This window comes from Triticum urartu, chromosome 7A (assembly GCF_056163025.1).
Source record: "Triticum urartu cultivar PI428250 chromosome 7A, HENAU_Tu73, whole genome shotgun sequence".
Lineage (NCBI taxonomy): Eukaryota > Viridiplantae > Streptophyta > Magnoliopsida > Poales > Poaceae > Triticum > Triticum urartu.
The window spans coordinates 483,807,594-483,822,231 of record NC_141879.1 but is presented as its reverse complement, the minus strand read 5'-3'; the positions used below and the strand labels follow the sequence as shown (position 1 = coordinate 483,822,231).

The 14,638-nt window shown below is 54.6% G+C and overlaps 1 protein-coding gene across 1 annotated transcript; it reads right to left on the bottom strand.

Moving 5' to 3' along the window:
* Positions 1 to 12,030: 12,030 nt before the first annotated feature.
* LOC147960064 (uncharacterized) lies at positions 12,031 to 13,029 on the bottom strand. Its single transcript, XM_087533116.1, has one exon. It carries the CDS (start codon positions 13,027 to 13,029, stop codon positions 12,031 to 12,033), a length of 999 nt encoding a protein of 332 aa, XP_087389242.1.
* Between the last annotated feature and the right edge of the window lie 1,609 nt (positions 13,030 to 14,638).

Genomic DNA, 14,638 nt, shown 5'->3' with positions numbered 1-14,638 from the left:
GTGGCCTGCGGGGAGTACGCCTTGGTGCCCTAGCAGGGAGGGCACCGAGCTGCCATGCCGCAGCCAGCGCGGAGCGGGGGCGCCATTGTCTTCAGGCCTCAGACCCAGGAGGAGGCGGCGCTGGACGCCGTCAGTCGCCGCCTGCGAGGCCGGGCGGAACGGCTCGAGGCCTTCGCCCAGGCCGAGTTGGAGCGGACGCACGACCTGGAGCGCTCCGTTCTGATAAGTCTTCTTGTAATTTCTTCTTTGTGGGGGCGCGCCAGCGCACCCACTGGGTGTAGCCCCCGAGGTTCGGGACAACTACGTAGTAGTTGGGTTGAATCTTTAGAGTGTTGGCCTTGTTCTGATTTCTGCTTTCTTCAGCATCTCGACGCCTTCTGGGTCGCCGCCTACAATCGTCTCCTGGTCAAGCACTGGGAGCTCATGGAGCAGCTTGCTGCCAAGGAGGAGGAGCTCCGCGTCGCTGTAGGTATTCTTGTGCTCTTTTCTAGTGGGGGCGCTCTAGCGCACCCACTGGGTGTAGCCCCCGAGATTCGGGCCAACTGTGTAACAGTTGGGCCAAATCTGAAGTCTTTCTTTTTTCTTCTGCTGAGTCCTTCTTTTTCGCAGCCGAGGTGGTGTCCTGGCGGACTCGTTTCCTCCGCGCCGGTCATCACTACGACTGGCTCATTGCCGACACTGGCCATCTTGGCGTCGAGGCGGCGCAGGCGAGGGCGGAGGCGGCCGCGGCTCGGCGGTCTCTTGACAAGGCCAACCGGCTGCATGCGCAGTTGTGAGCCGCCTCAAGGCCGAGGTGGAGCTCCTTAAGGCAGAAGTCGCCAATGTGGCAGATGTGCAGCAGGCCCTGGTGGAGGCGGACCAGCAGCGCGGCCAGCTGGCCGACGACAAGGGCCGGCTCCAGGCCGAGGTGGATCGCCTGCAGGGGCATCACCACAGCTGAGGGGCCCCGTCAGGACAAGGCCGTCGTCGCGAGGCGGCCGAGAAGGCGGCTGAAGACAAGGACACCGAGCTGAAGGTGGCTGAGGGAGTCCTGGATTAGGGGGTCTCCGGACAGCCGGACTATACCCTTTGGCCGGACTGTTGGACTATGAAGATACAAGATTGAAGACTTCGTCCCGTGTCCGGATGGGACTTTCCTTGGCGTGGAAGGCAAGCTTGGCAATACGGATATGTAGATCTCCTCCCTTGTAACCAACTCTATGTAACCCTAGCCCCCTCTAGTGTCTATATAAACCGAAGGGTTTAGTCCGTAGGACAACAACAATCATACCATACGCTAGGTTCTAGGGTTTAGCCTCTACGATCTCGTGGTAGATCAACTCTTGTAATATTCATATCATCAAGATCAATCAAGCAGGACGTAGGGTATTACCTCCATCGAGAGGGCCCGAACCTGGGTAAACATCGTGTCCCCTGCCTCCTGTTACCATCCGCCTTAGACGCACAGTTCGGGACCCCCTACCCGACATCCGCCGGTTTTTTCACCAACATTGGTGCTTTCATTGAGAGTTCCACTATGCTGTCACCATAAAGGCTTGATGGCTCCTTCGATCATCGGTAACGATGCGGTCCATGGTGAGGTTTTCCTCCCCGGACAGATCTTCGTATTCGGCGGCCTCGCACGGTGGGTCAACTCGCTTGGCCATCTGGAGCAGATCAAGAGCTATGCCCCTGGCCATCAGGTCAGGTTCGGAAACTTAAACAACACTGCCTACATCCACGGAGACTTGATCTTTGACGGACTCGAGCCCATGTTAGGTGCGCCGCATGATCACGACGAGCATGATTTAGCTCTACCGTCGGACCGGCCTTCAATCCGGAGCAAATTGCGCCATCCAAGGACGGGGGAATAGACCCCGCCATGGAGGCAGCACTCTCAGTGGCAATAGAGCCGGATATTGACTTCACCCCCTACGGGAGCCGTGTTGCCGAACCGTTGGATTCGTCCGTGGCCACGGGCTCCGAACCACCTCCATCCGCGCCCATCGAATCCGATTGGGCTCGATCATGGAGTTTACATCCGCGGATATCTTCCAGCACTCGCCTTTCGGCGATGTGCTAAATTCATTAAGATCTCTCTCCTTGTCTGGAGAACCTTGGCCGAACTATGTCCGGCTAGAACAGGATGCGGATGATGAAGAAATTCGCTCCCCACCCACCACCCACTTAGTAGCCACTGTCGACGATTTTAACCGACATGCTCGACTTCGACTCCGAAGACATCGGCGGTATGGACGACGATGCAGGAGACGAAAAGGAACCAGTGCCCACAGGGCGCTGGACAGCCACTTCATCACATGACATATACATGGTGGATACACCCAAAGGAGGCAATGGCGACGAGACAGCGGAGGATGACCCCTCCAAGAAACAAACCAAGCACCGACGTCAGCGGCGCCGCTCTAAGTCCTGCCATAACAAAAACAGCGATAACAGTGCAAGAGAAAATAACACTCCAGTCGACTCCAGAGGAAACGACGACCACATGGACCCGGTGGCAGAGCACGATGAAATTGCAAACGGCGAATATAGTACGGATCCGATGTCCGAACACGGCGACGCCACGGATAAACCTCATCAACCCCCCTCTGGGGAGGAAAACAGTCCGGACGAAGATGCACACTTCATCCCGGAAAGGCACTTGGAACAAGAGATCCTCCGCAGAAGGCTTATTGCCACAGCAAGGAGTCTGAAGAAGCAGAAGCAAAGGCTTAAGGCTGCACAAAATACGCTCAACAGCAGGTGGAACAAAGTGCTCGACAATGAAGAAAAGTATAATGGAAGTTACCACACAAAGAGCTATCCAAAGTGCAAGCTATTACCTGAATTCGACGATGAGGCCTTAGAGCCCACACAGCCAGAAAATAAAACGGCCAACTGGCTAGATCAACCACCTTGTGACCGCGATAGAGTGGCTAACAAGGCCACACATAAGTCCACAAATGATCTACGTGAGGACTTGCGCCAAAAATCTAGTATGACCAGATCCATCTATGGATCTAGGAAGCGCGCTCTAGCACAAAACGAAATCCGAATACTACAACCGTCCGAACGCCATGATACATCCAAATACAGGGATGCCGCACACCTCGTATGTTTCACTGATGAGGTGCTGGACCACGAATTCCCAGAAGGATTCAAACCAGTGAACATAGAGGCGTACGACGGGACCACATACCCTGCTGTCTGGATTGAGGACTTTATCATCCATATCCATATGGCTCGCGGAGATGATCTCCACGCCATTAAATACTTACCCCTCAAGCTTAAAGGACCAGCTCGGCACGGGCTGAAAAGCCTCCCCGAAAACTCAATCGGAAGTTGGGGGAGCTCGAGGATGCTTTTCGGGCTAATTTTCAAGGGACCTACGTCCGAACTCCGAATGCAGACGATTTAAGTCATATAATTCAACAGCCCGGAGAGTCAGCCCGAAAGCTTTGGAACATGTTTCTCACTAAGAAGAACCAAATCATTGACTTTCCGGACGCCAAAGCCTTAGCAGCTTTCAAGCACAGCGTCCGAGACGAATGGCTCGCCAGACACCTCGGCCAAGAAAAACCGAGAACAATAGCAGCCCTGACAAGCCTCACAACCCGCTTTTGTGGGGGTGAAGATAGCTGGTTAGCCCGCAGTAGCACTAGCGACCCAAGCACATCCGAAGTCAGGGATGGCAATGGAAAACCACGACGCAGTAAAAGCAAGCGTCGAAATAAAGAAGACAGTCCGGATAATACGGCGGTAAACGCCGGATTCAGGGGCTCTCGACCAGGTCAGCAGAAAAAGCCTTTCAAAGGCAGCAGAGATGGACCATCCAGCCTAAACAAGATTCTGGACAAACTATGTGATTCATGGCACCCCTGATAAACCTGCAAATCACACCCACAGAGAGTGTTGGGTCTTTAAGCAGGCCGGTAAGCTAAACGACGAACACAAGGGAAGGGAGAAACCAAGCGAAGACGAGGACGAACCTCGCCAGCAAAGCACTGAAGGACAGAAAAAATTCCCACTGGAGGTTAAAACAGTAAACATGATCCACGTGACGAAGAGGAGAAGCAAACATGCACTCCGAAACACACGCGCCATAGAGCCCGTCACCCCTAAGTTCAACCCCTGGTTGGCCTACCCGATCACTTTTGATCGCAGGGATCACCCGACAAGCATCCGGCATGAAGGATTGGCTGCCTTGGTGTTAGACACAATAATAAACGGATACCATCTCACATGAGTCCTTATGGACGGCGGCAGTGGTCTAAATCTGATATATCAGGACACAGTCCGCAAAATGGGGATAGACCCGACGGAAATAAGCCACAACAATACTACCTTCAAGGGAGTAATACTAGGCCCAGAGGCCCGCTCCACGGGCTCTCTAATACTAGAGGTTGTATTCAGTTCATCCGACAACTACCGAAGTGAGAAGTTAAACTTGGACATTGCTCCATTCCAAAGCGGCTATCAAGCACTACTCAGAAGAACAGCTTTCGGTCGTTTTAATGCGGTACCACATTACGCTTCTCTTAAGATTAAGATGCCTGATCCACGGGGCACCATCACAATTAGTGGAAATATCGAGCGTTCTCTACGCGCGGAAGAACGTGCGGCGACTTTAACAGCCGGGCAATAGACGACCTCACCAACCAGAATAAATGACAGGTCGTCAAGACCGCGGACACGGTTAGACGAGTCCGGTGCATCACTAGATATACCTGAGATTGGTTTTTAAACCCTCATAGACGATACCAGGGGCTTCCCGCGTGTAATCAGGGCTATTTCAGCCCAACTTGACTTATCTTTAATTTCAATGGTTCATCGAGAATAACCAATTTTTTGGCATGACAACTTTCACCTAAGTTCTTCCCTTTTATAGGTGACAATCATGCTACACCCGTCCAGGACACGGCACAATGGAGACACAGGCGCAGACGTGCAGCAGGGACCTGCTCAAAGGTTTCTTTTCAGATTAATACCCCACGTAAACCTTTTTTATTGTCTCTTGTTGTTCACATCCTCCGGATACTCAATACAACCGAGAAGGATGTTGACGTTATTGGCATTTTGTCACGTCAGAATATTGCATGTACCTGGACACTCGGGGTTTATTATTAAGGGCATTGTTCAGCCTGACATATGTTGTAAAGACCGAATACCTTAGGGAGTGTTCGGCGTCGCGAGTTTGGCCTTATATGCATCAGCTCCGAATCATGTCTTTGGTCAAATGTTTGGTTTGCGTGGCTCCCGCGTTTGCTACCTTACGTTCCGCTCTATCGGCTAAGGCGGCACCGGGAGAACTACTGCGATTGTGCCCTAGTTCATCCGGATGAGCACCTCAGTAGAGAAAGCCGAAAACTGACTGTCATGATAAAGCACGAGACTGGTCAACCACTCGATGACTTAGCGGAATCTTCGGTATTCCTCCGCATTAACGAAGGGCCGTTTCCCGGTCATGTACTTACGCGCCCCATATTCGGACGAGCGCGGAGGTACCAGGGGCTATCTAGTAGTCCCGCCGTCAAACTCCTATGGCTAAGTGAAAGTGTTAAAGCAAAATAGTTTGATTGCCTCGTTAGCTGCGCTACCACCTCCTTAATGGACCAAGACGTTGGATCAAGTGTGAATATGCATTTTTTGCGAACACCCCCGCATTACATGCATGGGGGCTGAAGCCAACGACTACAAACTTTCAGGTTATATACATATATACATAAAACGGTTGCACAGGAGGCATCATAATACTTTCAGGCAAAAGTATAAACACATCCTTCATAATTCAATAAAACATTGTTTTTTACAATGGTAATAGATGTCACTAGAACATTATATTCTTCGAGCACTGAGCCTCTATTGATCGAGCGCCTTCAAGGACTTCTTCAAAGTGGTGCTCGGCAGATACTCGGCCTACGGCCGGACTCTGGGTTGCAATAGCGGTGGCCTCCATCTCTGCCCAGTATGTCTTGACATGGGCAAGTGCCATACACGCACCCTCGATGCACGCCAACCTCTTCATAGCGTCGATGTGCGGGACATCACCAAGGAACTATTGCACTAAACTAAAATAACTATTCGGCCTTGGCCCTTCCGGCCACAGATGATCCACAACAGACCTCATGGCAAGCCCGGACAACCTATGGAGCTTGGCCCATTCGGCCATTCGCTCATTCAACGAACATGGAACTGTGACCAGAATAGCTTTTCCACTTCACAATCTTTTTGATCCTTGAAGTACTCGGCCGCATCAGGAGCACTTGCCGCCAAATCCACGTATGCGTCTGCAGAACTCCATAGTTGATTAAGAGGGGCATACTTCGGATCTCCGAACTTCGTCCGCAACAAAAAGGGCTTCCCAGCCGCGATATCTCTAGCTTGACATAGCTCCTCCTTCGCCACTCTAATTTTGGAGCGGGCTTCCTTGGCTGCTACCATGGCCTTCCCCAGGTCCGTCGCCTTCACCCGGCTTTCTTTTTCAAGAAGCTAGTAGCGGTCGGCGGCATCTTTCAACTCAATGACCATTTTGGCTATTTTTCCTTGCTTTGGTAATGAGCACCATGTTCGGCCCTCGGCTCTTCGACTGCCTTTAGAGCAGCCGCATCACTATTCCTAGCTTGTTCCTTGGCTCGGGCAAGTTCCCCTGAAGGGTCTCCATGGCGGCAGCTCCATCTATAGTTACAACATATTAAAGATATTGGCATCATGCTCCTATTACTATGTGTTGATCACCGGAGAAATCACATACCCTGTGCCTCGTCGAGCCGCTTGTTGACAAGCACGATGTCGGCATCGGCCGCATCAAATTGCCGCCTTAGCTCGGCAAACTCATCAGTCCGGCTAGCCACCGGTCCTTCATCCACCTGCACATGAAGGCGGCCTGATTATTGCCTGGGACTATGATCCTCTGTTTGCCGCCGTTCTCGACGGCAACCAGAGTCTCAGGGGCTACTATCTACATAGGGCACACCTAACGTGTGCGGTACTGTCAAAAACATACACTATTTCATGTACCTCAAAGCCTTTCAGCACACTCATAAAGCTTCATGCAACCCGCGTTCAGCGGATGAAATCCTCTCAATCACCGTACCCATTAGCGTACGATGCGCTTCTGAGATGGCCGCCTTCTCCAGAAGATCCTTCAGTGAGTTCAATCGCACACCGAGCGGTTCCCGACTTTTTCTGTTGCTCTCTTTAGGAGCCGAATATTGAGGACTTCGGGTGGCCAAAGGATTACCCTCTGGACTTGGCAGATCAGGAGAAGCCCTCTGCGACAAAACTTCAGGGTCGCCCGCCTCATGAGGCGGGGTGGCAGGGGGAGGTGTTTCGCTCTCCATCATCTCCGGAAGAAGATCCCCCGAAGACGAACTCTGTCGAGAAGGGCTACGATCCGAACTACAAGATATAAGCTTCGGTTACTGTCTTCAGAAGTAAGATAGGATATTTTCACTATTAAGTACTTTTCGTTTACTTACAACTCGGTCGAGGGTTGATCCTATTGCAGGCACTGTGCGGCAAGAGTACCCTCCGAGGTAGGACCCTCTGGCAAAGGTTTCTTCCCCCGTTTGGAAACCTCTGTTTCCGGGTCTTCAGAGGTGGTCCTCTTCCTTCCTTGGGGAGAGGGAATTTCAGATTCTTCTCCCTGGTTATCCTCCTTCGTGGAGGCGCTACTTCCCTTGGTTTGGATGAATAATGAGTGAGGCATCCTTTCAGCCTCTTTATTCCCCCTTTATCTTCCTCTGAGGGTGCCTGATAAGGCGCCGGGTCGAGCATTCTGGCTAGTACTGGATTAGCCGAACCTTCGGGAAGGGGAGCCGAACAACTGATCATATTCGCCTTTGTTACCCAGTCCTGGTCAAGGAATGACTTTTTCAGAATGATGTTATGATAAATAAAAAGACAGTGTGTTCGGCCACGGAATTACTTACTTGGGTATCTGGGCGATTACAGCTCAGACCCGCATCCTCGGTGGTGTCCGGACACTTTATTTGTTATCCAAAGAACAATTTGTACATCTCTTCGAGCGTCATGCCGAGGAAGTGCTGAATAGTTCACGGTCCTTCCGGGTTGAATTCCCACATACGGAGGGGTCGACGTTTGCAAGGCGGGACTCGACGAACTAGCATAACTTGCATTACCGTGACCAAGCTCACATCTCTCTCAAGGAGATCTCGGATGCGACTCTGCAATATCGGCACATCACTTACTGGCCCCCAGTTCAGCCCCTTGTTGATGCATGACGTCAGTTGTGGTGGGGAGCCCGAGCAAAACGGAGAGGCGGCTACCCACTTGGCACTTCGGGGAGCTGTGATATAAAACCACTCCCGTTGCCATAAACCGGACACCTCTGGGAAGGAACCCTCTGGCCATGGAACATCAGCATTTTTGCTTATTACAGCGCCTCCGCACTCTGCGTGTCGCCCCTCGATCATCTTCGGCTTCACATTGAAAGTCTTGAGCCACAGGCCGAAGAGTGGGGTAATGCGGAGAAAGGCCTCACACACAACGATGAACAACGAGATGTGAAGGAGAGAATCTGGGGCCAGGTCATGGAAATCCAGCCCATAATAGAATATAAGCCCCCTAACAAAGGGATCTAGAGCAAGGCCTAGCCCTCGGAGGAAGTGAGAGATGAATACAACGCTCTCGCCGGGTTCGGGAGTGGGAATGACCTGCCCTCGGGCAGGCAGCATGTGCGAGATTTCGAGGGTCAAATACCTGGCCTCTCTCAGCTTCTTGATGTCCATCCATCGACGTTGAAGGTTGGATCTGGACATGGTTGAAGGTCCAAAGTGCCTGACCTGAGCCTTGGGTGTTGGAACTAGAGGTGGGGGAAGGATTCGATTGAGTACAAGAAGGAAAAAAGGACAGGCCTTGGCCTCTTTATAAAGAGAGTGAATATCAAGCGTCCTCCTCATGGCCGTTTGGGACTTGCCTAAAATCGAGGAGTCATACCAACGGGCACGATTGGGTTACCCACGTCCGTATTGATGAGAATCCCGTAATAAGGGGGACACGATCTCAGCTTTGACAAGACATGTCAGGAAAACCGCCTCGCGATATGTGTGGTGCTGGTTGAGAAAAACGGTTCGAATAATGACCGTGCCATGGCATGATGTCATGCTGTCAAACGTGTCAGCAGATTAGATTTGTGGAAATATTATTCTCTCTGCGGTGGTATGTGGAATTTGTTTTGCAGAGCCGGACACTATCCTTGTGCTCAAAATCTTGTATGGAGTATTCGGAGGAAGAACTCGCCTTGCAATGCCAAAGACAAATCTGTGCGCCGGACTCATCGTCATTGAAGCCTGGTTCAGGGGCTACTGAGGGAGTCCTGGATTAGGGGGTCTCCGGACAGCCGGACTATATCCTTTGGCCAGACTGTTGGACTATGAAGATACAAGATTGAAGACTTCGTCTCGTGTCCGGATGGGACTTTCCTTGGTGTGGAAGGCAAGCTTGGAAATACGGATATGTAGATCTCCACCCTTGTAACCGACTCTGTGTAACCCTAGCCCCCTCCGTGTCTATATAAACTGGAGGGTTTAGTCCGTAGGACAACAACAATCATACCATAGGCTAGCTTCTAGGTTTTAGCCTCTACGATCTCATGGTAGATCAACTCTTGTAATATTCATATCATCAAGATCAATCAAGCAGGACGTAGGGTATTACCTCCATCGAGAGGGCCCGAACCTGGGTAAACATCGTGTCCCCTGCCTCATGTTACCATCTGCCTTAGATGCACAGTTCGGGACGCCCTACCCGAGATCCGCTGGTTTTGACACCGACAGCGGCCCTTGCCAAGGCGGCCGATCTGGAGAAGGCGCTCGAGGAGCGCGACCGCGCCATCGAACGGGAGCGGCGTGGTACGTTGCTTGAGGCACAGCACCTGGAAGAGTCCTTCCCCAGTAAGTGCTTTTTCTTGTCGTTTGCCAGGTCGGGATCCAGCCTTTCTTCCTTGTTGTTTTTCTTCTAACTCGCTTCTTCCTTTGCGGCAGGGGCCTTCCCGGAGATGCATCGGCTGGCGGAGGAAGCCGTCCGCTATCAGCGCGACCCGATCGACGTCGTTGGGTCCAGGACGGATCCGTGGCTGGCCTGGACCTTCCCAGAGATCATCGCCGCTGTTGAGGCCCGCCTGCAGGTCCTGGGAACGCGGATGGGGTGGTTTTCCTAGGCAGGCACCGCAATGACGGCGGCCCTATGGCCGGACTCCGTCCAATCGAGCAGCTTCTCGCGCCTGGCGCGTTGGTTGGAGATGGGGCCGAACCGGCTTGGCGAGTGGCGCGTCTTTGCCGCTCGTGCTGGTGCTGAGATGGCGCTCCGGTTCGCGCTGTCCTGGCATTCGGACCTGCAGCTGGACGCGTCGATGGGCCAGCGGGCCGGTTCGGAGCAGCTCTTGCAGGAGCAAGCCGGCTGGATCGCTTCTCGGGCCAGCTACATCGCCGAGTTCACCTTCCACGACAACTTCCATCCAGAGCGGACGGAAGACGGCAGGGCCGTGGATGGCGACGACTACAGCTTGCTCCTCCACGATCCGGAGGGGAGCTCGGAGGAGACGGGCATCTACCGCGACGCAGGTGCTGAGGAGGACACCGGTGCCTTGCTGGTCCCGGAGGCCGCTAGCGGAGAGCCGTCGACGTCGCGACGCGGCGCTGGAGATGCCTGAGATACTTTGTGTAAAATCTGTTAAATAGCAGGTCCACCCACCCACTGGGGGTTTTAGGTGTAATGAACTCAGGCCATGGGCCTTTTCTTAAATACTTGTGTAGATGTCGTGGGTGCTTTTGCTTTTTTCCTTCCGTTTTTTGGACCGATTTCATGCGTTTTTCTTTTCTCAAACCTCCCCCCCCCCTGCGCGAATCAGACGGCCGAGGCTCCGGTCCGTGACAAGGAGTTCGGTTCTTTCAGAGGAGCACGCAGGACTTGGGTCCCTCGAAACATTGAGCGCGAGCGAAACACCCACTGGGCCGGCTGGCGGCAATCCGGCGAAGCCGGTTGGCGAGCAGCCGGTCGTGCGGCTGTTCATTTGATGAATGGTGGGCCGGGTTGATCGACCCGGCAGCCTTTGACCTGGTGTATGAAGCGTAAAGGAGCTTTGGCCCGTTGTGCTTGCTAGCCGACAGCCAAAGCTGGATCTGTGGCTTTAGGGCGAAGTGGGGGACCGCGGCATCCTAACTTTATCAGGAATCACCAAAGTAAGGCGGCGGGGTGGCGACCGAGCCGGCCAGCCCCCCAGCCCCTGGGTTGAGCGAGTCGGGCCGGTGACCTGGTTCAGTGGTATACTGATGCAAGAAAATAGGGACACAATAAATTGGTCGACAAAAGGCAGACCCCGAGTCTCATTCGGGGACCCCATGGTTTCATGCCTTTACAAAAGGCGACGATACATACGCTCGTGCGGCTAATTGTAAAACGGGCGGAGGAGTCCCGCGTTCCATGGCCGGGTTGTTTCTTCACCGGCGGTGTCCTTCTTGCACTTCCTTGACTTGCGTGCGTCGATGAGGTAGTAGGCGTTGCGGTCGCGCAAGGCCCAGCTCACGATGAATGGGCCCTTCCATGGAGGGGACAGCTTGTGCTGGCCTGCCTACTCTTGGATGATTCGGAGGACGAGGTCGCCCTCGCGGAATGCGAGGGGCTTGATCTTCTTGTTGTGGTAGTGCCTCAGGCCTTGCTGGTAGATGGTCGAGCGACTGAGCGCCAAGAGGCATGCTTCTTCGAGCAGGTCGACGCCATCTTCGTGGGCTTCTCTAGCTTTGGTTTCGGTGTACATCGTGATGCGCGGTGAGTCAAACTCGACGTCGGTCGGGATGACGGCTTCGGCTCCGTAGAGGAGGAAGAACGGGGTGAACCCGGTCGACCGATTCAGCGTGGTGCGTAGACTCCATAGAACGGCTGGCAACTCGTCAAGCCAGCTGCCGGGTGAGCGGATGAGTGGCTCGATGAGTCGCGGCTTGATGTCGGAAAGGATGAGTCCATTGGCCCGCTCGACCTGCCCGTTGGACTGTGGATGTGCAAAGGAGGCCAGGTCGAGGCGGATGCTCGAGCTTAGTTGGTGCCGTTGTCGGTGATGATGCTGTCCGGCATGCCGTAGCGCACCGCTATGTCCTTGATGAACCGGGCAACTGTTGGCCCGTCCAGTTTCTTGATTGGTCTTGCCTCGATCCACTTGGTGAATTTGTCCACTGCTACCAGCAAGTGCGTCATGCCGCCTCGAGCGGTTTTGAAGGGTCCCACCATGTCGAGTCCCCAGACCACGAAGGGCCAGGCGATCGGTATGGTACGGAGTGCTGACACCGGCTGGTGGTTGTGTTTGCTGAAGCGCTGGCATCCCTCACACTTGAGGACAAGCGACTCGGCATCTTGGAGGGCCGTGGGCCAGTAGAAACCATGGCGGAACGCCTTGGCCACTAGGGATCGTGATGAGGCGTGGTGCCCGCACTCGCCTTGGTGTATGTCGAGGAGGATGTCGATGCCCCGTTCCTGCTCGACGCAGCGCTGGAACACGCCGGTGGAGCTGCGCTTGACGAGCTCGTTGTTGATGATGTTGTAGGCGGATGCCCTGCGCTGCACTTGCCGAGCTTCGGTCTCGTCCATGGGGAGAACCCCGTTCTCCAAATATTCTGATATTGGGAGGGCCCAAGATGGAGCCATGACCACGGCGAAGACGGCCACTAGGGTGGGTTCCGAGTCGGCAGCCCCCGAGCCGGGTTGAGCAGCCCCTGGGTCGGGGATGGTGACGGCCGGGTCCGGGACGATGGTGGCCGGGTCGAGCTGAGCAGCCCCTGGGCCGGGTTCAGTAGTCCCCGGGCCGGGTTGAGGTGCGGCCGGGTCGTCTGGAACGTGGATGGACTCAGAGTCCGGTGATGGCTTGACGGACGGCTTGCGCAGGTGCTCGAGGGAGACGCTGGACGGGATGGCTTGTCGTGACGATGCGATCTTGGCGAGCGTGTCGGCTGCTTCGTTCTCCGCGTGCGAGACGTGGAGGAACTCGCAGCCCTCGAAGGATCCGGATAGCTTCTGGACGAGGAAGCGGTAGCTTGCCATGTTGGAGTCGCGGGCGTCCCATTCACCGGAGCACTACTGCACCACCAGGTCCGAGTCGCCGTAGCACAGGATGCGTCGGATGCCGAGTTCCTTGGCAAGCCGGGGGCCGTTCACAAGGGCTTCGTACTCAGCGACATTGTTGGAGGCGACGAAGTGGATCTGGAGTGTGTAGCGGAGCCGGTCGCCCTTTGGGGACGACAGTACGATGCCGGTCCCCAAGCCAAGTCGCATCTTGGACCCGTCCAAGTGCATGCGCCAATGCGTCGAGTCGGGAGGCGGCGGCAAGTAGTGGGTCTCGGTCCAGTCGACGAGGAAATCGGCCAGGGCTTCCGACTTGATCGCGGTGCGGGGCTCATAGAGGGTGGTGTGGCCGGCTAGCTGGATCGCCCACCTGGCAACCCGGCCAGAGGCATCACGACACCCGATGATTTCTCCGATAGGCGCCATGCTGACCACGGTGACAACGTGCTCTTGCAAGTACTGCTTCAGCTTCTTAGTGGTGAAGTACACGCCGTAACACATCTTCTGGTAGTGCGGGTAGTTCTGCTTGGAGAGCACCTCGCTTAGGTAGTAGACTGGGCGCTGCACGGCTTGGATCTTGCCCTTCTCTGGTCGCTCGACCACCAGCACCGTGCTAACTGCCCGCGAGGTCACGACTATGTAGAGCAACAGCGGCTCCTTGTCGGTCGGCGTGGCTAGGACTGGTGCGGTGGAGAGCATGCGCTTGAGGTCTTGGAAGGCCTCGTCTGCCTTGCCATTCCATTCGAATGGGCTCGTCTTCTTCATCAGCTGGTACAAGGGCAAGGCCCTCTCGCCCAGCCGGCTTAGAAACCGGCTGCCCGAGGCCAAGCATCCGGTGAACTTCTGGACATCGCACAGCCGAGCTGGCTTGCGCATGCACTCGATGGCCTTGATCTTCTCCGGGTTCGCCTCAATGCCGCGTCCCGAGACGAGGAAGCCGGGTAGCTTTCCGGTCGGGATGCCGAAGACGCATTTTTCCGGGTTAAGCTTGACCTTGTATTCGCGGAGGTTGGCGAATGTTTCCTTCAAATCGTCGAGGAGCGTGAGGTGCTTCTTGGTCTTCACCACGATGTCGTCCACGTATACATGGATATTGCGGCCGAGTTGCGGCAGCAGGCATTTCTTCATGCAACGCTGGAAGGTGGCATCGGCGTTCTTCAACCCGAACGACATGGTGATGTAGCAATACGCCCCAAAGGGCGTGATGAAGGACGTCTTCAGGGCGTCAGCCGGGTCCAGCTTGATCTGGTGGTAGCCGGAGTAAGCGTCTAGGAAGGACAGGAGCTCACACCCGGCGGTCGAGTTGATGACTTGGTCGATCTGCGGGAGGGCGAACGGATCCTTGGGACAGGCCTTGTTGAGGCCGGTGTAGTCGATACACATGCGCCAGGTCTTGTTCTTCTTCAGGACGAGGACTGCATTGGCCAGCCACTTGGGGTGAAACACTTCCATTATGAAGCCGGCCGCCAAAATCTTGGCGACCTCTTCACCAATGGTTCTTCTCTTCTCTTTGGAAAATCATCGTAGGGGTTGACGGACAGGCTTGGCGTCCTTGCGGACGTGAAGTTTGTGCTCGGCGTACTTCCTC